This window comes from Ranitomeya variabilis, chromosome 1, assembly GCF_051348905.1.
Source record: "Ranitomeya variabilis isolate aRanVar5 chromosome 1, aRanVar5.hap1, whole genome shotgun sequence".
NCBI classification, from domain to species: Eukaryota; Metazoa; Chordata; class Amphibia; order Anura; family Dendrobatidae; genus Ranitomeya; species Ranitomeya variabilis.
In genome coordinates, this window is record NC_135232.1 from 748,420,929 (window position 1) to 748,443,336 (window position 22,408).

Genomic DNA, 22,408 nt, shown 5'->3' on the forward strand with positions numbered 1-22,408 from the left:
AAAAAGTTTGTCGTCAGAGGGAAGCATGAAGTGCTCTAAAATTTCCTGGTAGATGGCTGCACTAACTTTGGCCTTGATATAACACAGTGGACCTACACCAGCAGATGACATGCCTCCCCAAACCATCACCAATTGTGGTTCACACTAGACCTCAAGCAGCTTGGATTGTGTGCCTCTCCACTCTTCCTCCAGACTCTGGTACCTTGATTTCCAAATGAAATGCAAAATTTTATTTCATCTGAAAACAACACCTTTTACCACTGAGCAACAGCCCAGTTCTTTTTCTCCTTGGCATTGTCTATTGGTCATGAGTGGCTTGACACAAGGAATGCGACACTTGTAGCCCATATCCTGGATACGTACGTGTGTGGTGGCTCTTGAAGCAATGACTCCAGCAGCAGTCCACTCCTTGTGAATCTCTGCCAAATTTTTGAAAGGCCTTTTGTTAACAATCCTTTCAAGTTAACAATCCTTTCAAGTCTGTGGTTATCCTGGTTGCTTGTGTTCCTTTCACTTAAAAAGTTTCACTTTTTGTACTCAAGAAGTAAAATAAATTAACTTTTTGATGATATTCTAATTTTGAGAGAAGCACCTACGGTACAGACTAAAAGTTTGGACACACCCCATTTAAAGATTTTTTTTGTATTTTCATGACTATGAAAATTGTACATTCACACGCTGAAGGCATCAAAACTATGAATGAACACGTGGAATTATATACTTAACAAAAAAGTGTGAAACAACTGAAAATGTCTTATATTCTAGGTTCTTCAAAGTAGCCACCTTTTGCTTTGATGACAGCTTTGCACACACACTGCATTCTCTTGATGAGCTTCAAAAGGTAGTCACCGGGAATTGTCTTCCAACAATCTTGAAGGAGTTCCCAGAGATGCTGGGTTTAGGTCTGGTGACTATGGAGGCCAGGTCATCTGGTGTAGCACCCCATCACTCTCGTTCTTGGTCAAATAGCCCTTTCACAGCCTGGAGGTGTGTTTGGGGTCACTGTCCTGTTGAAAAATAAATGATGGTCCAACTAAATGCAAACCGGATGGAATAGAATGCCGCTGCAAAATGCTGTGGTAGCCATGCTGGTTCAGTATGCCTTCAATTTTGAATAAATTCCCAACAGTGTCACCAGCAAAGCACCCCCACACCATCACACCTCCTCTTCCATTCTTCACGGTGTGAACCATTCATGTAGAGTCCATCCGTTCACCTTTTCTGCGTCGCACAAAGACACGGTGGTTGGAACCAAAGATCTCAAATTTGGACTCATCAGACCAAAGCACAGATTTCCACTGGTCTAATGTCCATTCCTTGTGTTTTTTAACCCAAACAAGTCTCTTCTGCTTGTTGCCTGTCCTTAGCAGTGGTTTCCTAGCAGCTATTTTACCATAAAGGCCTGCTGCACAAAGTCTCCTCTTAACAGCTGTTGTAGAGATGTGTCTGCTGCTAGAACTCTGTGTGGCATTGACCTGGTCTCTAATCTGAGCTGCTGTTAACCTGCGATTTCTGAGGCTGGTTACTCGGATAAACTTATCCTCAGAAGCAGAGGTGACTCGGTCTTCCTTTCCTGGGGCTGTTCTCATGTGAGCCAGTTTCTTTGTAGCACTTGATGGTTTTTGCAACTGCACTTGGGGACACTTTCAAAGTTTTCCCAATGTTTCGGACTGACTGACCTTCATTTCTTAAAGTAATGATGGCCAATCATTTTTCTTTACTTAGCTGCTTTTTTCTTGCCATAATACAAATTCTAACAGTCTATTCAGTAGGACTATCAGCTGTGTATCCACCAGACTAATGCTCAACATAACTGATGGTCCCAACCCCATTTATAAGGCAAGAAATCCCACTTATTAAACCTGACAGGGCACACCTGTGAAGTGAAAACCATTTCCGGTGACTACCTCTTGAAGCTCATCAAGAGAATGCCAAGAGTGTGCAAAGCAGTCATCAAAGCAAGAGGTGGCTACTTTGAAGAACCTAGAATATAAGACATTTTCAGCTGTTTCACACTTTTTTGTTAAGTATATAATTCCACATGTTTTAATTCATAGTTTTGATGCCTTCAGTGTGAATTTACAAGTTTCATAGTCATGAAAACACAGAAAAATCTTTAAATGAGAAGGTGTGTCCAAACTTTTGGTCTGTACTGTATACTTTTATCTACTTCCGTTTTGATGTGCCAAATTTCTCAAATTTTGTCTACTACTGCTGGGCACACCAGTGAAATTCCTGGTACCTAAGGCAGTTAATTCATCTATCCTGCATCCAGTTCATACACTAAGAAGGTGGTGAGCCCCGTTTTCTCTGTAATATTTTAACCCATTCTCGACATGCAAGTACATTTATGTCATATCATTCCCGACTTTGAAGCAGGCTCAGACGCTGACTCCACATTTTTCCTGGCAGATGATAGCTGATTTAATTAGTCATCATGTGCCTCTTAACAGCCGCATGTGGAGCGTAGCTCTGACCATAGCAGTTAACCTGTCAATCACCAACAGCAGCATTTAACATGAACTGCAGAACGATGGGGCGCGTCATTCCAAGCACCCATCGGAGCACCCGTGATGTAATTGTCGGGTGCTGATGGGTTGCCATGACTACTGGGGATTCTTCTGAAAACCTCCATGCTTCTCATGAAAACTTTCCTGTAAAAGAAAACATTTAGCTGAGGTCAGGCACAGTGTAGGAAAGACTAAGTGCAACACAAAGGGATGAGGGGTAGGGAGCCCAACACTAGGGAAGAGGGGAGTGGAGACCCCTAGGCAGATCTGCCTGCCCTAAACGTCCCTACATCGGTTCTGCACCTATTGCAGAGCAGGAACCTGCTACTTAGGGAAGGACGGGGGTTAACACTAGTCAATCCTCATTTCAACTAAAGACAAATAGGATAGCCAAGCGAGGGGAACACTTATCTTGAGTTGACTCAGAGAAAAAACACAGACGTCCTCCAACAGCGCTAAAAAGGAAGATAGCCGACTGCTATAGCTCCAAGCCTCAACAGGGGAATGAAAATATCACTGGCGATTCCCAGAAGCAGCCAGGAAGTCCATCAACACCCAGGTCTAGGTGTGTCAATTAGAGCCGGAGGGAGTTTGCCACTGGGTCCAAAAGTCAGAAGGACTAGAAAGGAGTCTGCAAAGCCAATCGCAGAGACCTTCTGCAGCCAGATGCTGTGCGACTGTCTGGGGCCTCTGTCACACCAGATGCCCTGCTATGTATAGTACAGGGGATCAGACAATCGCAGCTTCAAATCCCCTAAGGAGACTAATATAGTAAAAAGTAAAAAAGAAAGGTTTTTAAAGATGTGAAATAAAAATACAAAAGTTCAAATCACTTTCCTTTTGCCTAATTAAAAATAAAATAAAAAATATACATACAGTAATTGGTATTGCTGCATTCTTAAGAGTCTTATCGATCAAAACATAAAATAAACTAATCTGATCAGTAAATGTACCAAGATAAAAAACCTAAATGTCACTGCACTATTTAAAAAAAGTGACCAAAACATCGTATCTACCCCAAACTGGTATCAGTAAAAATGTCCGTTAAGGGCTCAAAAAATAACACCTCAGATGGCCTGAAAATGTAAAATGTTGCGGGTCTCATTAAAAGGCAACATTTCTATTTTTTACAAATTTTCGAATTTTTTTTTCACCACTTAAAAAAAAAAACGCTATACATGTTTGATATTTGCGTAATTGTACTGTGTTGTATTTTCCCATTTTCCAGTGCATCACATGAGAAATGTAATGCTGTCATTCAAAAGTACAACTTGTCCTGCAAAAAACAAACCCTCATACTGTTATTTGTACAGAAAAAAAGTTATGGCTCTTAGAACAAGGGGAGAGAAAAACAAAGATGGCAAATCTCCCAGTCATGAAGCGGTTTAAAGGTTAATCCAATGAATGTACTAGCTCACTGCCACTGTGTGTCAAGTGTTTAAAGCCACATATAACGCTTCTTCCTGCCCTCGTGTGTGGCAAATTTGAATGTAAGGCCTCTTTCACACTTCCGTCTTTCAGCTTCCGTCACAATCCGTCGTTTTTTTGAGAATGCAGGAAAATTTGCAGGATCCTGCATTTTTCCGTTTCATCCGTTGTGCACTGGATCCGTCGGAAAATAGCGGTCCGTCGTGCGGAGAAAACGTTCAGAGGAACGTTTTTTCTGCATGTCGGAAAATCGGTCAGCGACGCATCCTGCGCTGCCCACCACTGGCTACAATGGAAGTCTCTCTCTCTCTTCCCCAACATATCATTCCCGGCAATTTCTCCATTGAAATTGTGGCAACAGCACAAACGACGCATTCGTCATTACACTGGATGCGTCACACACGTTTTCCACTTTTTCGTAACGTACGTCGACACGTCATTTTACAGCACAACGACGTACAGCAGACGACTCAACTGTGAAAGAAGCCTAAACCATACACTACCGATGAGCTAAATACACTTGATGACACTGATAAATTAGTTGCGAAATGCTGACCTGTGTTTGCTGGGTAGGCCCAATGTGGGGTACACGTGCCTTCATCCAAGTGGGTAGATAATGAAATGGAAGGTAAAGCCGTGCTGCGTCCTGGATCCGGCTGTGCTCAATGATGAATGTTTGCAGCGTTCCAGCCGGCTAGGCACCGGCATCAGGGGCTTATCTACAGAATTCTGTAATGCTGTAGATAAGCCCCCAACGTATCCTGAAAGGTAAGAAAGAGAGGTTAGATTATACTCACCCAGGGGCGGTCCCGCTGCTGTCTGGTTCAATGGGCATTGCGGTCCGGTGCCTCCCATCTTCTTACGATGACGTCCTCTTCTTGTCTTCACACTGCGGCTCCGGCGCAGGCGTACTTTGTCTGTCCTGTTGAGGGCAGAGCAAGGTACTGCAGTGCGCAGGCGCCGGGCCTCTTTGACCTTTCCCGGCACCTGCGCACTGCAGTATTTTGCTCTGCCCTCAACAGGGCAGATAAAGTACGCCTGCGCCAGAGCTGCGGCGTGAAGACAAGAAGAGGACGTCATCGTAAGAAGATAGGAGGCCCCGGAACGGACAGCGACGCCCATCGGACCCAAAACTAACTGGGACCACCCCGGGTGAGTATAATCTAACCTCTTTTTCTTACCTTTCAGGATACATCGGGGGCTTATCTACAGCATTACAGAATGCTGTAGATAAGCCCCTGATGCCGGTGGCCGCAGCTCATCTTCGATTTTTGGGGTGACAGGTTCCCTTTAAATATTTAATTTGATGGTTATTACAAAACTGAACGCTTATACATATCTATAGAATTCAGTTGAAACCAGAAGTTTACATACACTATATAAAAAGACATATGCATGTTTTTCTCAATATCTGAAATGAAATCAGAATAAACCTTTCCCGTTTTAGGTCAGCTAGAATCACCATCATTATTAATATTTGCCAAATGCCAGAATAATGAGAGAGAGAGAGAATGTTTTAAGCAATTTTTATTACTTACTGCAAAGTCAAAAGTTTACATACATTTTATTAGTATTTGGTACCATTGCCCTTAAACTGAATGACTTGGGTCAAACATTCCAGAAGCTTCTCACAATAGTTGGTTGGAATTTGGGCCCATTCTTTCCGACAAAACTTGTGTAACTGATCCAGATTTGTAGGTCGCCTTGCTCGCACCTGCCTTTTCAGCTTTGCCCATAAAGCTTCTCCCTTTTTCTCCCTTGTAACCATGGTCATTATGCCCAAAAAGTTCAAATTTAGTTTCATCAGATCACAGGACACGTCTCCAAAAATTAAAGTCTTTGTTCCTATAGGCATTTGCAAACATTATTCTAATTTTTTTATGTTTCTTTAGGAGTTATGGCTTCTTCCTGGCAGAGTGGCCTTTCAGCCCATGTTGATACAGTGCTCGTTTCACTGTGGATATCGACACAATCTTACCAGCTTCCACCATCATCTTCACATGGTCTTATACTTTTGTCCTTGGGTGGATATACACATCTCTGGGACACAGAACCTGTCTCTTCCTGAGCGGTATGACGGCTCCTTCCCTGCCTGTCAGATCCTGATCTGATTCTCTGCAGTGCAGTGTCAAATCAGCGATCTGATGTAACATAGTAATATCCAATCCTGGGACAATATAAAAAAGTAAAAAAATAAATATTATAAGGTGTAAAAATATATTTTTTTTTAAATCCCTAAACAAAGAAAAAAAAAAGAAAATATTTCCAATAAATACATTTATGCAAATAAAAAAAAAAACAAAGAATAAAAATACACATTTGGTATCACAGCATCTAACGACCCGCTCTATAAAACTGCCCCACTACTTAACCCCTTCAGTGAACACCGTAAAAAAAAGAGGAAAAAAACAATGCTTTATCATCATACTGTCGAACAAAAAGTGCAATAAAACGCGATCAAAAAGGCGGATGTAAATAAAAATGGTACCGCTGAAAACGTCATCGTCCCGCAAAAAACGAGCCGCAATACAGCTCGATCAGCAGAAAAACAAAACAGCTATAGCTCTCAGAATAAAGTGATGCAAAAATATTTTTTTTATAAAAAATTTTTTTATTGTGTCAAAGACCCAAAACATAAAAAAAAGGATGTAAGTGCGGTATCGCTGTAATCGTACTGACCCGAAGAATAAAGCTGCCTTATCAATTCTATCACATGCTGAACGGTATAAAAAAAAAAAAAAAAAAAAAGCAACTCCAAAATCAGAATAGAAAGTGATCAAAAAATTTCATGTGTCTGAAAATGGTACTCATCCCGCAAAAAACAAGTCCTCACATGACTGAGCCAAAATATGGAAAAATTAAAGCCCTCAAAATGTGGTGATTCAAAAACTAGTTTTCCCAATAAAAAGCATCGTTTAGTGTGTGACAGCAGCCAAACATAAAAACCCGCTATAAATCTGGTATCGCTGTAATCGCACCAACCCAAAGAATAATGTCGCCTAATCACTTATACTGAACGAGGAACGGCGTAAAAAATAAATAAAACCAATTCTTCACATACTATTCATTTTTTCATTCTGTCTCCCAAAGATCACAGTAACGCTCGGCGCACATTTATCTAGTGCTCTATTCTGAGAGCTTACACCAGGGTTTCTGTGTAAATCTCAAATATGTGATTCAGACAGAACCTCTGGCAGAAGATTCCCTATAATGAGGCAGATGGAGGCACTGTGGACGCCATAGGACCTGTGATCCGCCTGTGTCCATCTTTTTAGGATTGCATAAAAGTTCCGTCAGCCACAGTTTTGTGCACTTCTGAAAAGGACACCGCTGAACAGAGGCCAGACGGAGTCCAGAGTAACTCTGCTGCCTCATTATTGTGAATGGATCCCTCGGAGGTTTCATATGTCACGTTACTCGGAGATTTAGATGGAAACACCAAAGAAAGTGCTCAGCGTAGAGCGCCGGATAAATGTGATCATAAATGTTATGTAAAATATTCCCAATAAAAGCTTCAACTCAATCCACAAAACAATCAAGTCCTCACTCAGGTCAGTCATCTGTTAATGGAAATCAAGGGGGCTTCCATGTTACTGCTAGTACAAAGGTTCTGGAAAAGCAAAATTGCTCCTCACTAGTCAAAAGAAATTCAGCAAATTCTCCGCTCCCAAATCTAAAAATACCTGTGAAGCACCTCAAGGGTTAATAAATGTGGTTTTGAGCACCTTGAGGGGTGCAGTTTTTACAATGGTGTCACTTTTGGCTATTTTCTGTCATATAGGCCCCTCATAGTCACTTCAAATGTGAGGTGGTCCCTAAAAAAGTGGTTTTGCAAATTTTGTTGTAAAAATGAGAAATTGCGTGTCAACTTTTAACCCTTATAACATTCTAACAAAAAAAAATATGTTTCCAAAATTGTGCTGATGTAAAGTAGACATGTGGGACTGGGAAATGCTATTTAGTAACTATTTTGTGCGATATGACTCTCTAATTTAAGGGCACAAAAATTAAAAGTTTGAAAATTGCAAAACTTTTGCCAAATTTGTTTTTTTTTTTTCACAAATAAATGCAAGTTATATCAAAGAAATTTTACAACTATCGTAAAGTACAATATGTCACGAAAAAATCTCAGAATCAGTGGGATCCGTTGAAGCGTTCCAAAGTTATTACCTCATAAATTGGCCCGGTCAGGAAGGTGAAAACTGGCTTCGGGGTGAAGGGGTTAAAGGCATAGTAATCTTAGTGTTTGTTAAAAATGCCTTAAAACATCCTCTCTCATTATTCTGGCATTTGGCAAGTATTAATAATTATGGTAATCCTAATTGTCTTAAAATGGGAAAGGTTTATTCTGATTTCAGATATTCAGAAATACATGCATATGTGTCTTCATATAGTGTAAGTAAACTTCTGATTTCAAGCGTAAATATCTAAGTAAACATGCTCAAGGGTTCTAATGAGGCTATAGAATATACATATTTACTTCATCATTAGACTGGAACTAGGCAGTTTAACATTTAAGTTCTAATAATTCTGAGTGAGAACTGTAATTCAGAATAAGACCATTAGGGTGCGATGTGGTGCGCTCCTGAATGTGATCCTTAGTCATAGCCATGGTAACAGAGATGTCACCATGACTGATCACCCCACCTCCTGCTCTGACGCGTCAAGTGGTGGATTGTGGGTCTGTGTCGTCAGATGCTGAGACCCAGGCAAGCGATACTCGTTATCATGACAGCAGCACCGCAATCTCACCGCAATCTCACCGCAGCGGAGGTAAATTAATAACGCATATAAAAGACCACTGATCCTAGCCATAACACAGCCCTTCTGAAGAAGCCAATGCGAAACATGCGTTAAGGGGATTCAGACTAGGTGGCAATAGAATATTGATAATGTTATTGATACTGTAAACTTAAAGGCCCTCTTAATTTTCACATTAAAAATAGTATTCCAGTCTTCATACACTTGGCACTTTCCTCAAGTATCCAACTAGATCTTTTGAGTATATTTGAAATTTTTTATTACCAGATAAAAATTGGGTATTATTTCTAGAGCTTTGGATACTCAAGTAAAATCCTCTATGTGAACACCGATTCAACTCTATAACAGGTCTCAATAGTGAGGTAAAATTGTTTGCTTCCTAAAAAATGATCAATCACTATCTGGACCAATGTGCTGCGATACCTACCTATATAAAGCTGCCAATCCCTGCAGAATGTAGTCCCTGACGAAGGACGATACCTCAGAAATGCGTTGGAAGCAGCACTCTTCTTTCTTGCCACAGAAGAGAGCCTGTAGGTATTGACATCACGCAGACACAGAGAAGCAGCGGTTTTCCAATGAAGCAGGTGTCACAGGTAGCCTAGCCCAGAGGTGTATGTAGCCTTTCCAGCACCCGGGGCAAAGGATCAATTTGGCGCCCCCCCCCCCCCCCCCCATTTGAACCTTAACTCTATTGATACAGTATGACCAAGCCAAGGTACATTCCTGAATCTCCATAATGTTAACATAGATACCAATAAAAGTAAAATAGAGACATTTGCCCCATATAGTGCTGCACAAACGTTATGGCCCCCATAAGATGCTCCATACAGACACTTGCCCCGTTATAGTGCTGCACAAACATTATGTCCCCCATATAGTGCTGCACAAACATTATGGCCCCCATATAGTGCTGCACAAACATTATGGCCCCCATATAGTGCTGCACAAACATTATGGCCCCCATATAGTGCTGCAAACATCATGGCCCCCATATAGTGCTGCACAAACATTATGGCCCCCATATAGTGCTGCACAAACATTATGGCCCCCATATAGTGCTGCACAAACATTATGGCCCCCATATAGTGCTGCACAAACGTTATTGCCCCCATACAGATATTTGCCCCATTTGCTGTTACTGCGATAAAAAAAAAAAAATCACGTACTCACCTCTCCGTCGCTCAGGCCCCCGCACTTTCAATATTCACCTGACTTCGATACAGCCGTCGCTCCATCTCCCGCCTCCTCTGCACTGAAAATTAGGCAGAGGGCGCGCACTAACTACGTCATCGCGCCCTCTGACCTCAGCGTCACTGCAGAAGACGGAGCAGCGGCTGGAACGAGGAGAGGTGAATATCGCGCAGCGCTCCCCTCCCCGTATACTCACCTGCTCCTGGCACTGTGCAGGCCCTGCTTCCCCGGCGCCGGCAGCTTCTCCCTGTATTGAGCTGTCACATGGTACCGCTCATTACAGTAATGAATATGCGGCTCCACCCCTATGGGAGGTGGAGCCGCATATTCATTATTGTAATGAGCGGTACCATGTGACCGCTCAGTACAGGAAGAAGCCGGGGTGCCGGGCAGCCAGGGACCTGCAGGGACCGCGCCAGGAGTAGGTGAGTATAATTAGAAAGCCCCCGCTCCCTGGCCCTGCTAACCCCCTCCTTGGACCGCCGCATCATCAGGCGGCCCGCTGGCGCCCCCCTGTCGGCTGCGCCCGGGGCACATGCCCCAGCTGCCCCCCCCCCCCCGGATACGCCGCCAGCCTAGCCGGCCGAAATTCTGCAGATACTGCCTCATTGAGCATAGCCGGATCCAGGAAGCAGCACAGCTTTACCTTCCATTTTATTATCTCCCCACTTGGATGAAGGCACGTGTACCCCACATTGGGCCTACCCAGGATCACAGGTCAGCATTTCGCAACTAATTTATCAGTGTCCTCAAGTGTATTTAGCTCATCGGTAGTGTATGGTTTAAAGGTTAGCCTATGGTAATCACCTATGGGGAACCAAAGTGTGTCAAAATGGGCTTTTTCACGATGGTTTGGAGATACAGATATGTCTAACCTAACACCGAAACTTCCTCACTCCTATAGTTATATGTTCACACATTGAGTATAATTTCTGCACATCTTGGGAGGAAAATCACGAGTTTTTGTCACCGTTTTTGATTGATTTGAGCGAAGTCAATAGTGAAAAACGCATAGAGAATAAACATGCTGTACATTGTTTTCTGCACCAAATCTGCAAATCAAAAATACTCAACGTGTGCATGACACTGTAGGTTTCTTATTCACTTCGCTGGCTTCAGGATTGCTTCAGATTGTCACAAATCTGAGCAGAAAAAAAAAGCAGTACCAAATCTGCAACATGTGCACACAGCCTTCGTGTCAATACTAGCACTGGCTGTTTGTAAAGACAGTAAGGCTATGTTCACACGATGCGGTTTTTGCTGCGGATCCGCATCCTTTTTCCATGCAGGGTACAGTACAATGTTACCCAATGGAAAAAAACCGCTGTTCCCACGATCCTTTTTTCCGCTGGAAAATCCGCGCTGATTTTCTGCGGAAAAAAAGAAGTACCATGTCAATTCTTTCTGCGGATTCCGCTGCTGTTTTCCACCTGCACCAATAGGAAAAAGCAGCTGGAAACCCGCAGTGGAATCCGCAGTAGAAAAAGGACTGAAAACCGCAGTGAAAACCACCGCAGGTTTTGCAATGCGGTTTTCACAAAACAGGACCTGAAAAATCCGCAGGGAAAAAAGGATCGTGTGAACAAGGCCTAAAGGTATGTGCACACATTCAGTATTTGGTTGCAGAAATTTCTGCATCTCTTGCCAGGAAATATGCAGCTGCAAAAACAAGTGTTTTTGCATACACTATTTTTGAACCTGCATTTTTCTAGTATTTTGGGGTCAAAAAACTCTGCAAAAATGCTGAAAGAATTGACATGCTGCAAATTTTTTTTCTGCACTAAATCTGCAAGTCAGAAATAAAGCAACATGTGCATGACATGTCAGGATTCTCATTGAATTTGCTGGCATCAGGAATTCCTTCAGGTTTTTTGTGATAAATCTGCAATCAAAAACGCATTGAAAAACGCATTGAAAAACGCATTGAAAAACACAACGTGTGCACATAGCCTAAAAGTCATTGTAGTAATGTCATTAGAAACGATGCTCTGGATCTATCCCAGGTATTGGAGAATAAGGCTTCAACACCTGGGATATATCCAGAGCATAATATGTTATGAAAGCTGCTCACAAGACCATCTTCATCACTGCTGCAGCTCTCCTCTCCCGGCACTGTCATGTAATGAAAACGCCAGGAGAGGACAGTTTTGGCTCGCGACTAGCAATTTCCAGAAACCTCAGATAGATGCAGAGAGCTGTATGTAATAACATTACATTGCAGCTTTCCTTTACCATCAATTTGGTCTCTGTGAACGTCACACAACCATGAGCAGAATAGAATTATGCCATATCAATATGTAGCATTATTCCTAAGGATATTTGACGCCCATGTTTATCGATAGACAACGGTCTCCTATGCGGGGATCCAAGGCGATTTCGATCTCGATATACTCTGTCTACTAGACCATGATGCCGAGTTGTCCTGCTTGTGTCTAATCCAGAAGATGGAAATGGCGTCTGTAACACACAAAAAAAAAAAAAGTAAACATTATCAACTTACGGTATGTAGGAAATTGAACTTAATTTTTATTTTAGATGATGGGCACTTTGCATTAAATGTTTTATATATACAATGGCAAAATATAATATTTGGCAAAAATGAAAATGAGAAAAAAGGGTTATGCACTACAAAACAGCAGCAATAAAAACCAACTTATCTTGCAAAAAACAAGCCCTTACTTGACGGTCAGCAGGAAATTTATAGCTCTCAAAATATGGAGACGCAAAAAAAATTTTTTTTTTAAATGCATTTAGTGAGCAATAGTAGAAAAATCTCATAAAAGCATAAATAAACCTAGTATCTCAGAAATGTTACTGAGCCGAGGAATAAAGCAGTCATTGCACTTACACTGCACAATGAATGAAATATAGTAATACAATTAATGAAAACAAATCTCATACTACTTCTGATTCATAAAGACCAAACTAAAGCTCTGTCTACATTTATTCTATGCTCCATGCTCAGCACTTGCATTGGGATTGCTGCGTAAATCGCGAGGTTCAGACAAAACTCCAGACGGCACAGTCATTATAATGAGGCAGATGGATTCACTATCGTCCATCTGTTTTGGTATGCACAAAAGCAAGGTCGACCACAGTTTTGTGCAAAACTGACAAGATGGACATGGCTGAACACAGGCCAGAGGGAGTCCAGAGTAACTCTGCTGCCTCATTATAGTGAATGGATCTGTCAAGGGTTCTATCTGAATCACGTATTTCGGAGATGTGATCAGCATAGAGCACAGAATAAGTGAGAACCAACCCTTAAAAGTGATCCAAATTGTTATGTATGCCAAAATGGTACCAATAAAATATTGAAATTAAGCCACAAAAAGTGAGGTCCCCGGTAATATATGAGGTTTCCATGGTTAGCATCCACATGTTTGGCATACATGCAGCAAAGAGAACTCACTTAGTTTGCTGTCTCCTGAACCACAACCTGGGCACAATGCAAAGCCAATGGAATATTTGGAACTTTCACTTTGCAACATGCACCGTGTGCTTGTTTTTGGAAAACATCCAAGAAGCCAAAACAGACAATGCAGCCATGGATGAATTCCCAGAGGGAGTAAATTCTAAAATGGGGTCACATGATGGGAAGGGGGTGTTCTGCTGATCTGGCACTTAGGGACTCTCAACATGGAGTCTGCAAACTATTCTAGGAAAATCTGTGCTCCAAAAGTCAAACAGTGTCTTTCCTTATGAGCCCAGCCTACAGTACTGTTACATAAAGGTATTGCCACAAATCAGGAGAATATGTGTAACAAATTTTGGGGTAATTTTTACCCATTTTCTCTTGTGAAAATGGGAAATCTGGGGCTAAAACAACATTTTAGTGGCAAAATTATTTTTAATGGTTTCAAATGTTTATTTTAGTTTGTAAAATGGGGTCAGTTATGGAGGTAAAGGAGGGTCTGCTGTTCCGTGACCCCACCAGCTCTGCTGATGTGATATGGCACCTGTAAACCACTCCAGCACTCAGGAGAAAGTGGACCACATAATGCGATATGCAATTTCTCCTATTAGCCATGTTGAAAATTAAAAGATAGGGGCTAAAGAAACCTTTTAGTAGAAAAAGTGTATTTTTTATTTCCACAGCCCACAATTCTGTAATTAACCGGTGGACTTAAAATGTTCGCTACACCCCTAGATGAATTTATCAACCAGTTCTAGTTTCCAAAATGGGGTTATATGTGGAAGGATTTTGTTGGCTTGGCATCTTAGTGGCTTTCCTAATGTTACATGGGATCCACAATCTACAGGGTGGGCCATGTATATGGATACACCTAATTAAAAAGGGAATGGTTGGTGATCTCAATTTGCTTTTTGTGGCACATTATTATATGGGAGGGGAAACTTTTCAAGACTGGTGGTGACCATGGCTGCCATTTTGAAGTCGGCCATTTTGGAAGAGGGTCATGTGACCCATTATTGTTTTTCTTGTGAATTCTCAATAACTTTGGTGTGCTTGGTTTTAACTTAACTTTATTCTTTCATGAGTTATTCACAAATTTCTCTTAGGTTACAGCCATTGACATGTCACAGAGGTTAACACATGAGGAGCGGATAGAAATTGGGATGATGTCTTGTGAACGCAGTGCCCGGGTCATTGCAGCAGATTGCAATGCAGGACACCCTGTGCAAGAAAACTGTCACCATTCCGATGTTATTTAGGTGTATCCATATAAATGGCCCACCCAAAAAAGTTCGCCTCATCACTGAACATAATGTTCTGTGTAAACTGAGGGTCCTGTTCCAATTCTTGTTTTGCCCATTCTGCAAATTCAGCGCCCCACTCTGGCATCAGTCGGATATTAGCTACTCACAAATGTCACACTTACAAAATCCAAACTTTTTGGGGTGTGCCATTTATATGGATACACCTAAATAACATTGGAATGGTGACAGTGTTCTTGCGTAGGGTTTCTTGCATTGAAATCTGCGGCAATGACCCGGGTACTGCATTCACCGGACATCAACACAATTTCTATCCGCTCCTCACGTGTTAACCTCTGCGACATGTCAATGGCTGTAAAAAAAGAGAAACTTGTAAATAACTCATGAAAGAATAAAGTTACGTTAAAAACAAGCACAACATTGCTTTTTTTGTGAAATTCTCAATAAGTTTGATGTGTCACATGACCCTCTTCCCATTGGAAAAAATAAAGTTGGATCCAAAATGACTGACTTCAAAATGGCCGCTATGGTCACCATCCATCTTGAAAAGGTTTCCCCCTCTCATATACTAATGTGCCACAAACAGGAAGTTGATATCACCAACCATTCCCATTTTATTTAGGTGTATCCATATACATGGCCCACCCATTATTCTATCAAAAATTGTGCACTCCAAAAGTCAAATTACACTCCTTTCCTTCTGAGCTCTGCAGTGTGCTCAAATCGTAATTTCTGACCACATAAGGCATACTCAGGAGAAATTGCACAACAAAATATGTGGTCCATTTTTCCTGTTGCCCTAGTAAAGATAAAATATTTGAAGCTAAAACAACATTAACATTTTCATAGTAAAAAATATTTCACTTTCACACCTCAATATTATAAAATTCTGTCAAGCAGCAGTGGGTTCAAGCTGCTCATCACACCCATATAACAATTACTTGACGTATAGTTTCCAAAAATGGTGGAATGTGATCATGTTTGAGAGAGGGAGGGGGGATTGCTGTTTTGATATGTCGCATTAGGAGAGCATCCGAGAAGACATCTGCAATCCATTCCAGTGAAATTTGCACTTCAAAAATCGAATAGCTCTAATTACCTTCCGAGCACTTCCGTTTGCCCACGTTAGATTCCAACCACATATAGGGCATCATCGTACTCAGGAAAATTTGCTCAACAAAACAGTGGGGTCCATTTTCTCCTGTTACCCTTGGGAAAATGAGAAATTTAGGGCTGAAGTAAAATTTTAGTTTAAAAAAAGCATTTTTTCATTTTCACAGCCCAATATTCTGCAAATCGCCTGTTTAAAGGGAACCTGTCAGCATGATTGTGCTGAGTAACCTACACACATTGTCAGGTCAGTGCCGTTATACTGATTAAAATGATGCCTTGGTTGATGAAATCCGTCTTATGGTTGTTGTGTAACCCCTTAGTGACAGAGGCAATTTGGTACTTAACCCCTTCAAGTCGCGGCCTTTTTCGTTTTTGCGTTTTTGTTTTTCACTCCCCTCCTTCCCAGAGCCATAACTTTTTTATTTTTCCGTCAATATGGCCATGTGAGGGCTTATTTTTTGCGGGACGAGTTGCACTTTTGAATGAAACCATTAGTTTTACCATGTCTTTTACTAGAAAACGGGAAAAAAATTCCAAGTGCGGTGAAATTGCAAAAAAAGTGCAATCCCACACTTGTTTGGCTTTTTTGCTAGGTTCACTAAATGCTAAAACTGACCTGCCATTGTGATTCTCTAGGTCATTACGAGTTCATGGACACCTAATATGTCTAGGTTATTTTTTATCCAAGTGGTGAAAAAAAATTCAAAACTTTGCTTAAAAAAAAAAAAAAAAAAAAAAAGTGCCATTTTCCGATACCCAAAGCGTCTCCATTTTTCGTGATCTGGGGTCGGGTGAGGGCTTATTTTTTTGCGTGCCGAGCTGACATTTTTAATAATATCACTTTTGTGCAGATACGTTCTTTGGATCGCCCGTTATTGCATTTTAATGCAATGTCGCGGCGACCAAAAAAACGTAATTCTGGCGTTTTGAATTTTTTTCTCGCTACGCTGTTTAGCGATCAGGTTAATGCTTTTTTTTTTTTTTTTTTATAGATCGGGCGATTCTGAACGCGGTGATACCAAATACGTGTAGGTTTGATTTTTGTTATTGTTTTATTTAGGATGGGGCGGAAAGGGGGGTGATTTAAACGTTTATGTTTTTTACATTTTTTTCATATTTTTTAAAACTTTTTTTTTACCTGTGCCATGCTTCAATAGCCTCTATGGGAGGCTAGAAGCTGGCACAACTCGATCGGCTCAGCTACATAGCAGCGATCATCAGATCGCTGCTATGTAGCTGAAATGCAGGTGTGCTGTGAGCCGACCACAGGGGGGCGCTCACAGCAGGCTTGCATCAATAACCATAGAGGTCTCAAGGACCTCTATGGTTACTGTCCTGACATCGCCGACCCCCGATCATGTGACAGGGGTCGGCGATGATGTCATTTCCGGCCGCCCGGCCGGAAGCTTTAGTTAAATGCCGCTGTCTGCGTTTGTCAGCGGCATTTAACAGGTTAATAGCGGCGGGTGAATAGCGATTTCACCCGCCGCTATTGCGCGCACATGTCAGCTGTACAAAACAGCTGACATGTCGCGACTTTGATGTGGGCTCAGCGCCGGAGCCCACATCAAAGGGGGATTCATGGCACGCACAGTACATGTACGGCGCATGTCGTGAAACGGTTAATGACCGAACCAATTTTTACAATTCTGACCACTGTCACTTTATGAGGTTATAGCTCTGGAACGCTTCAACGTAGCCCACTGATTCTGAGACCCACTGATTCGGAGATTGTTTTTTGTGGCATACTGTACTTCATGTTAGTAGTAAAATTTGTTAGATATAACTTGCGTTTATTTATGAAAAAAGATAATTTTGCAAAAATTTTGAAAATGTAGCAATTTTCAAAGTTTTAATTTTGGTACCCTTAAATCAGAGAGCGGTGTCACACAAAATAGTTAATAAATAACATTTCCCACATGCCACATGTCTTTATATCTGCACAATTTTAGAAAAAATTTCTTTTTGTTAGGACGTTATCAGGCTTAAAAGTTGATCAGCGATTTCTAATTTTTCCAACAAAATTTACAAAACCATTTTTTTTTTTTTTTTTTTAGGGACCACAACACATTTGAAGTGACTTTGAGGGGTCTATATGACAGAAAATAACCAAACGTGACACCATTCTAAAAACTGCACCCTTCAAGGTATGCAAACCCACATTCAAGAAGTTTATTAACTCTTCAGATGCTTCACAAAAACTAAAGCAATGTGGAAGGAAAAAAATGAACATTTTACTTTTTTCCCCAAAAAATTACTTTGGAACCAATTTTCTTTTATTTTCACAAGGGTATCAGGAGAAAATGGACCACAAAATCTGTGGTGCAATTTCTCCTCAGTGGGAAAGCCACTGTTTGTGGGCATGGCAGGGCTCAGAAGGGAGGGAGCACAAAATTGTCTGGCATCAATGGTGGCGCCATGTCGCGTTTTAAGACCCCCTGATGTACCTAAACAGTGGAATCGACCATTTTTAGCCCGACTCCATTTTTAGCCCGACTCCATTTTTAGCCCGACTCCATTTTTAGCCCGACTCCATTTTTAGCCCGACTCCATTTTTAGCCCGACTCTATTAATACTGTGCACAGTTCTGGTCTCCAGTGTATAAGAAAGACATAGCTGAACTAGAGCGGGTGCAGAGAAGAGCGACCAAGGTTATTAGAGGAGTGGGGGGTCTGCAATACCAAGACAGGTTATTACACTTGGGGCTATTTAGTTTGGAAAAAAGAAGGCTAAGGGGTGATCTTATTTTAATGTATAAATATATGAGGGGACAGTACAAAGACCTTTCTGATGATCTTTTAAATCATAGACCTGAGACAGGGACAAGGGGGCATCCTCTACGTCTGGAGGAAAGAAGGTTTAAGCATAATAACAGACGCGGGTTCTTTACTGTAAGAGCAGTGAGACTATGGAACTCTCTGCCGTATGATGTCATGAGTGATTCATTACTTAAATTTAAGAGGGGACTGGATGCCTTTCTGGAAAAGTATAATGTTACAGGTTATATATACTAGATTCCTTGAAAGGGCGTTGATCCAGGGAACTAGTCTGATTGCCGTATGTGGAGTCGGGAAGGAATTTTTTTCCCCAATGTGGAGCTTACTGTTTGCCACATGGTTTTTTTTTTTGCCTTCCTCTGGATCAACATGTTAGGGCATGTTAGGTTAGGCTATGGGGTGAACTAGATGGACTTAAAGTCTTCCTTCAACCTTAATAACTATGTTACTATGCGACTAATTTTAGCCCGACTCTAACCCTAATGGAAAGATGGAAATAAATATATATTTTTAATTTTATTATTTTTCGCTAACTAAGGGGGTGAGATAAAGGGGAGGTTTATTTACTATTTTTTTATTTGGATCACTGTGATAGGGTCTATCACAGTGATAATCAAAATGAACCAGTAGGAAAAATGCGATCACATCAGAGGAGGAAATTAAATGGGAAATCGGACTTTTCTTTTTGCGGTTGCCGTTATTTCATGAATAACGGTGATTGCAACACTGGGCTCGGTAAAAACAAACCAGAATCATGTTCTCTGGACAACAGAGAAATTCCGACTCTGGGGGTCACTATACACTTATTTCTCAGTGCCGTTAAAAAGCGACACTGAGGCATAAGTACCCTTAATTGCTGCCGTTAAAAGGTGTATCGGCGGTCGTTAAGGGACTAATCCTTATTTTCAGTTTTGTATTGATGATATATATGCTCGTACTTTGGGGTGGACCTGTGGGGCGTCTGCATGTGGTATTCTGCTTAGGTATTAATAATGCAGACTGCTGATAGGTCACTGATCCCTCTCAGAGATCACTGAGAGCTACTACTGCACATGATGGCGCCGCCAGCGCCTGCACAATAGTAGCTTTTGAATCGCTATACACACAGATAGCTACTACTACGCAGACGGACGCCATTTTCAAATTGATTTTTTTTGTACCTGATCAATAATATGAAGATTAGTGATTCCTAGGACACTAAACATGCAATTATTACAACTGGCACCTGCCTGCAGAAGGGCTTCTTGTTTTTCAAAACTGAAAATAAAGATTAAAAAACAATCACAAGACGGATTTCATCAACCAAGGTATCATTGTAATCAGTATAACGGCGCCGGTTCAGAATCCTGCAGACAGATTCCCTTTAAAATGCTTAAAAAAATGAATATAATGCACAGCAATGTAAAAACGACATTGCTGTGCACATGATCAGTGTATTCTTATTTATTTAATAGCTTGAAGGTTTAGAAACTGAAGTATTTAAAAGAAGTGACATGCTAATTGTTTGCTGAAGCCACTAATCACTACAGTGTAAAACGAAGAGAACAGATGCCAGCGGCATAGCGGAAAAAGTCTAAGTAACCAGTGAAGCCTCTTCAGGAAAAAGATTGACATTGTTTTCATTAAAATGGCTTCAACTAAAAAAAACTTGGCTCAATAGAGGTTGTGTTAACATACCCTTAAGGAGGTTTTTGTCAACCTGCCAATGATTGGTTCACTGTTACGATTTCCCTCTATTCCCGGTAAGAATGTGGTCAAGCGATCACAGGTATGTGATTTGTATAGTTGAAGTCAAATGCCAACTATATTCTTATCCATTTCTCTCTATGTTGTGCTGAAAGAAGCAGCTGAGACTAGTCGAGAATTGACCACAGCTATGCAGATCGCACACTTGCGGTTACAACACTGGGAATTGAGAGGAATCATGACAGTGTGCATAGCACGCTATCGCGATTTAGTGGCTGCAGTCAGAAACTGGCTACAGAAATTTTACTTTTCCAGAGGACAAAAAAAAAAAAGTAGTACCTAGTACATCGTAGTTTAAAACGTAAGGAATTAGGGGAGGGGACGTAGCAGTGTTTGCGACATCTATGTTTCTTTTCTATATAAAAAAAAAAAAAATAAATAATACCAAGTAGCTTTATAGGTAGCACATTAGCAAATGTCGCTGTAATTTTTTCTACTTCTGCTATTACTATTCTTATTTTTCCCCTTCTAATTTTTTCTTCTAAGTGTTTCTTCCAAATTATTCCTTTTTATTTTTCTTTTCTCTACTTTTTATAATAAAATTCATAAAAATAGTACCTTTTACACAAGCTCCACACAGGACATGTATAAAAGCACCACTTACACACACATCCTGTAATTACATTAAAATAAAAATGGTCCAGTCAGCAAGAATTCACTTTTCAGCAGAGGAGGCATACGCTTTCCTTGCCTCCAACATGGATTCTGACAGTGAGGAAGATCCCACATTCCATTTTTCTTTTCTTAATCACCTAGTCATGTGGGACTGCAAGCAAGGTTCCTTAAGACTGAAGCAAACCTTTAGCAATTTATTCCATATAGACAACATCCCCCAGCGAGGTCCCCCAAACCACACATCTATGAATACATTTTGATAACATTTGGTTTTGCCCCATTAACACAACATCATTTACTAGCCTGATATACTCCACACAAGTCACAAATACCACCACATTATGAATTCATACATCAGTAAAATTAAAAGCATTTTCATAACTTTAATCTTAAAAAAAAATTGCTTGAGTGGTGTAGTTTCCAAAATGAAGAGAGGTGAGGAGTTTTCTGCTGTTTTCATACCTAAAAGGCTCTGCCAATGTGACATGGTGCCGAAGAACAGTCTGCACTCCAAAACATTGCTCCTTCCTTTTGGAGCTCAGTAGTGCAACCAAATAGCAGTTTTTCCCCACATATGGGGTATTGGCACACTCAGGAGAAATTGCACAACACATTTTGAGGTTGATTTTCTCCTGTTACCCTTGTGAAAAAGGAAAATTTGTTGGTAAAAAATATTTTAGTGGTAAAAATTGAACCCATTAACGAAAGCCAAAACGCCTCTTAACGGCGGCAGTTAAGGGTACTTATTTCTCAGTGCTGCTTTTTAACGGCGCCTTCTTCCTGGAAGAAAATGCCGGGCGCATGAGCAGTGTGCCCGCCGAGATCTGCAGGCCGGCACTGGCAAGAATAGGAAATTTTTCCTATTGGTTCATTTTGATCACTGTGATAGACCCTATCACAGTGATCAAAAAAAAAAAACAGTAAATCAAACACCCCCCTGTTATCACCCCCTTAGTTAGATAAGAAAAAATTAAAAAAAATTATATTTATTTCCATTTTTCCCATCAGGGCTAGAGTTGGGGCTAGGGCAGGGGTTAGAGCTAGGGTTAGGGTTGGACTAAGGATAGGGTTTGGGCTAGGCTTAGAGCTAGGGTTAGGGCTGGACTAAGAATAGGGTTGGGGATAGGGCTTGGGATAGAGCTAGGGTCAAGGTTGGGCATCGGGGTTAGGGTTGAGGCTACGGTTAGAGCTAGGGTTAGGGTTGGGGCTAGAGTTGGGGTTTGGGCTAGCATTAGGGTTGGGGTGTTGTGTTTAGGGTTATGCTTAGGTTTGGGATTAGGGATAGGGGTGTGTTGGCTTTAGGGTTGATGTTGGGGCTGTGTTAGAGTTGGAGTTAGAATTGGGGGGGGTTTCCACTGTTTAGGTATATCAGGGGTCTGCAAACACAACATGACGCCCGCAGGCCATTCCGTCAAAGTCTACATTCCAAAACGTCACTACTTCCCTTCTGATACCCCCAAGTGTGTCCAAACAGTAGTTTTCTCCCACAAATGGGGTATCAGTGTACTCTGGACAAATTGGACAACAAAGTTTGGGGTCCAATTTCTCCAGTTACCTTTGCGAACATAAAAAAATTGGGGGCTAAAA

At 41.2% G+C, this 22,408-nt stretch overlaps 1 protein-coding gene across 3 annotated transcripts in view; it reads right to left on the reverse strand.

The window, feature by feature from the left end:
• Nucleotides 1-22,408, reverse strand: part of CRTC1 (CREB regulated transcription coactivator 1) — a 313,574-nt gene that overhangs the window by 168,875 nt on the left and 122,291 nt on the right. For all 3 annotated transcript variants that reach the window (XM_077270212.1, XM_077270202.1, XM_077270193.1), the window contains one exon: nucleotides 12,213-12,350. In XM_077270212.1, the coding sequence (XP_077126327.1) occupies nucleotides 12,213-12,350 (138 nt within the window). The remainder of the gene's footprint in view (nucleotides 1-12,212; nucleotides 12,351-22,408) is intronic.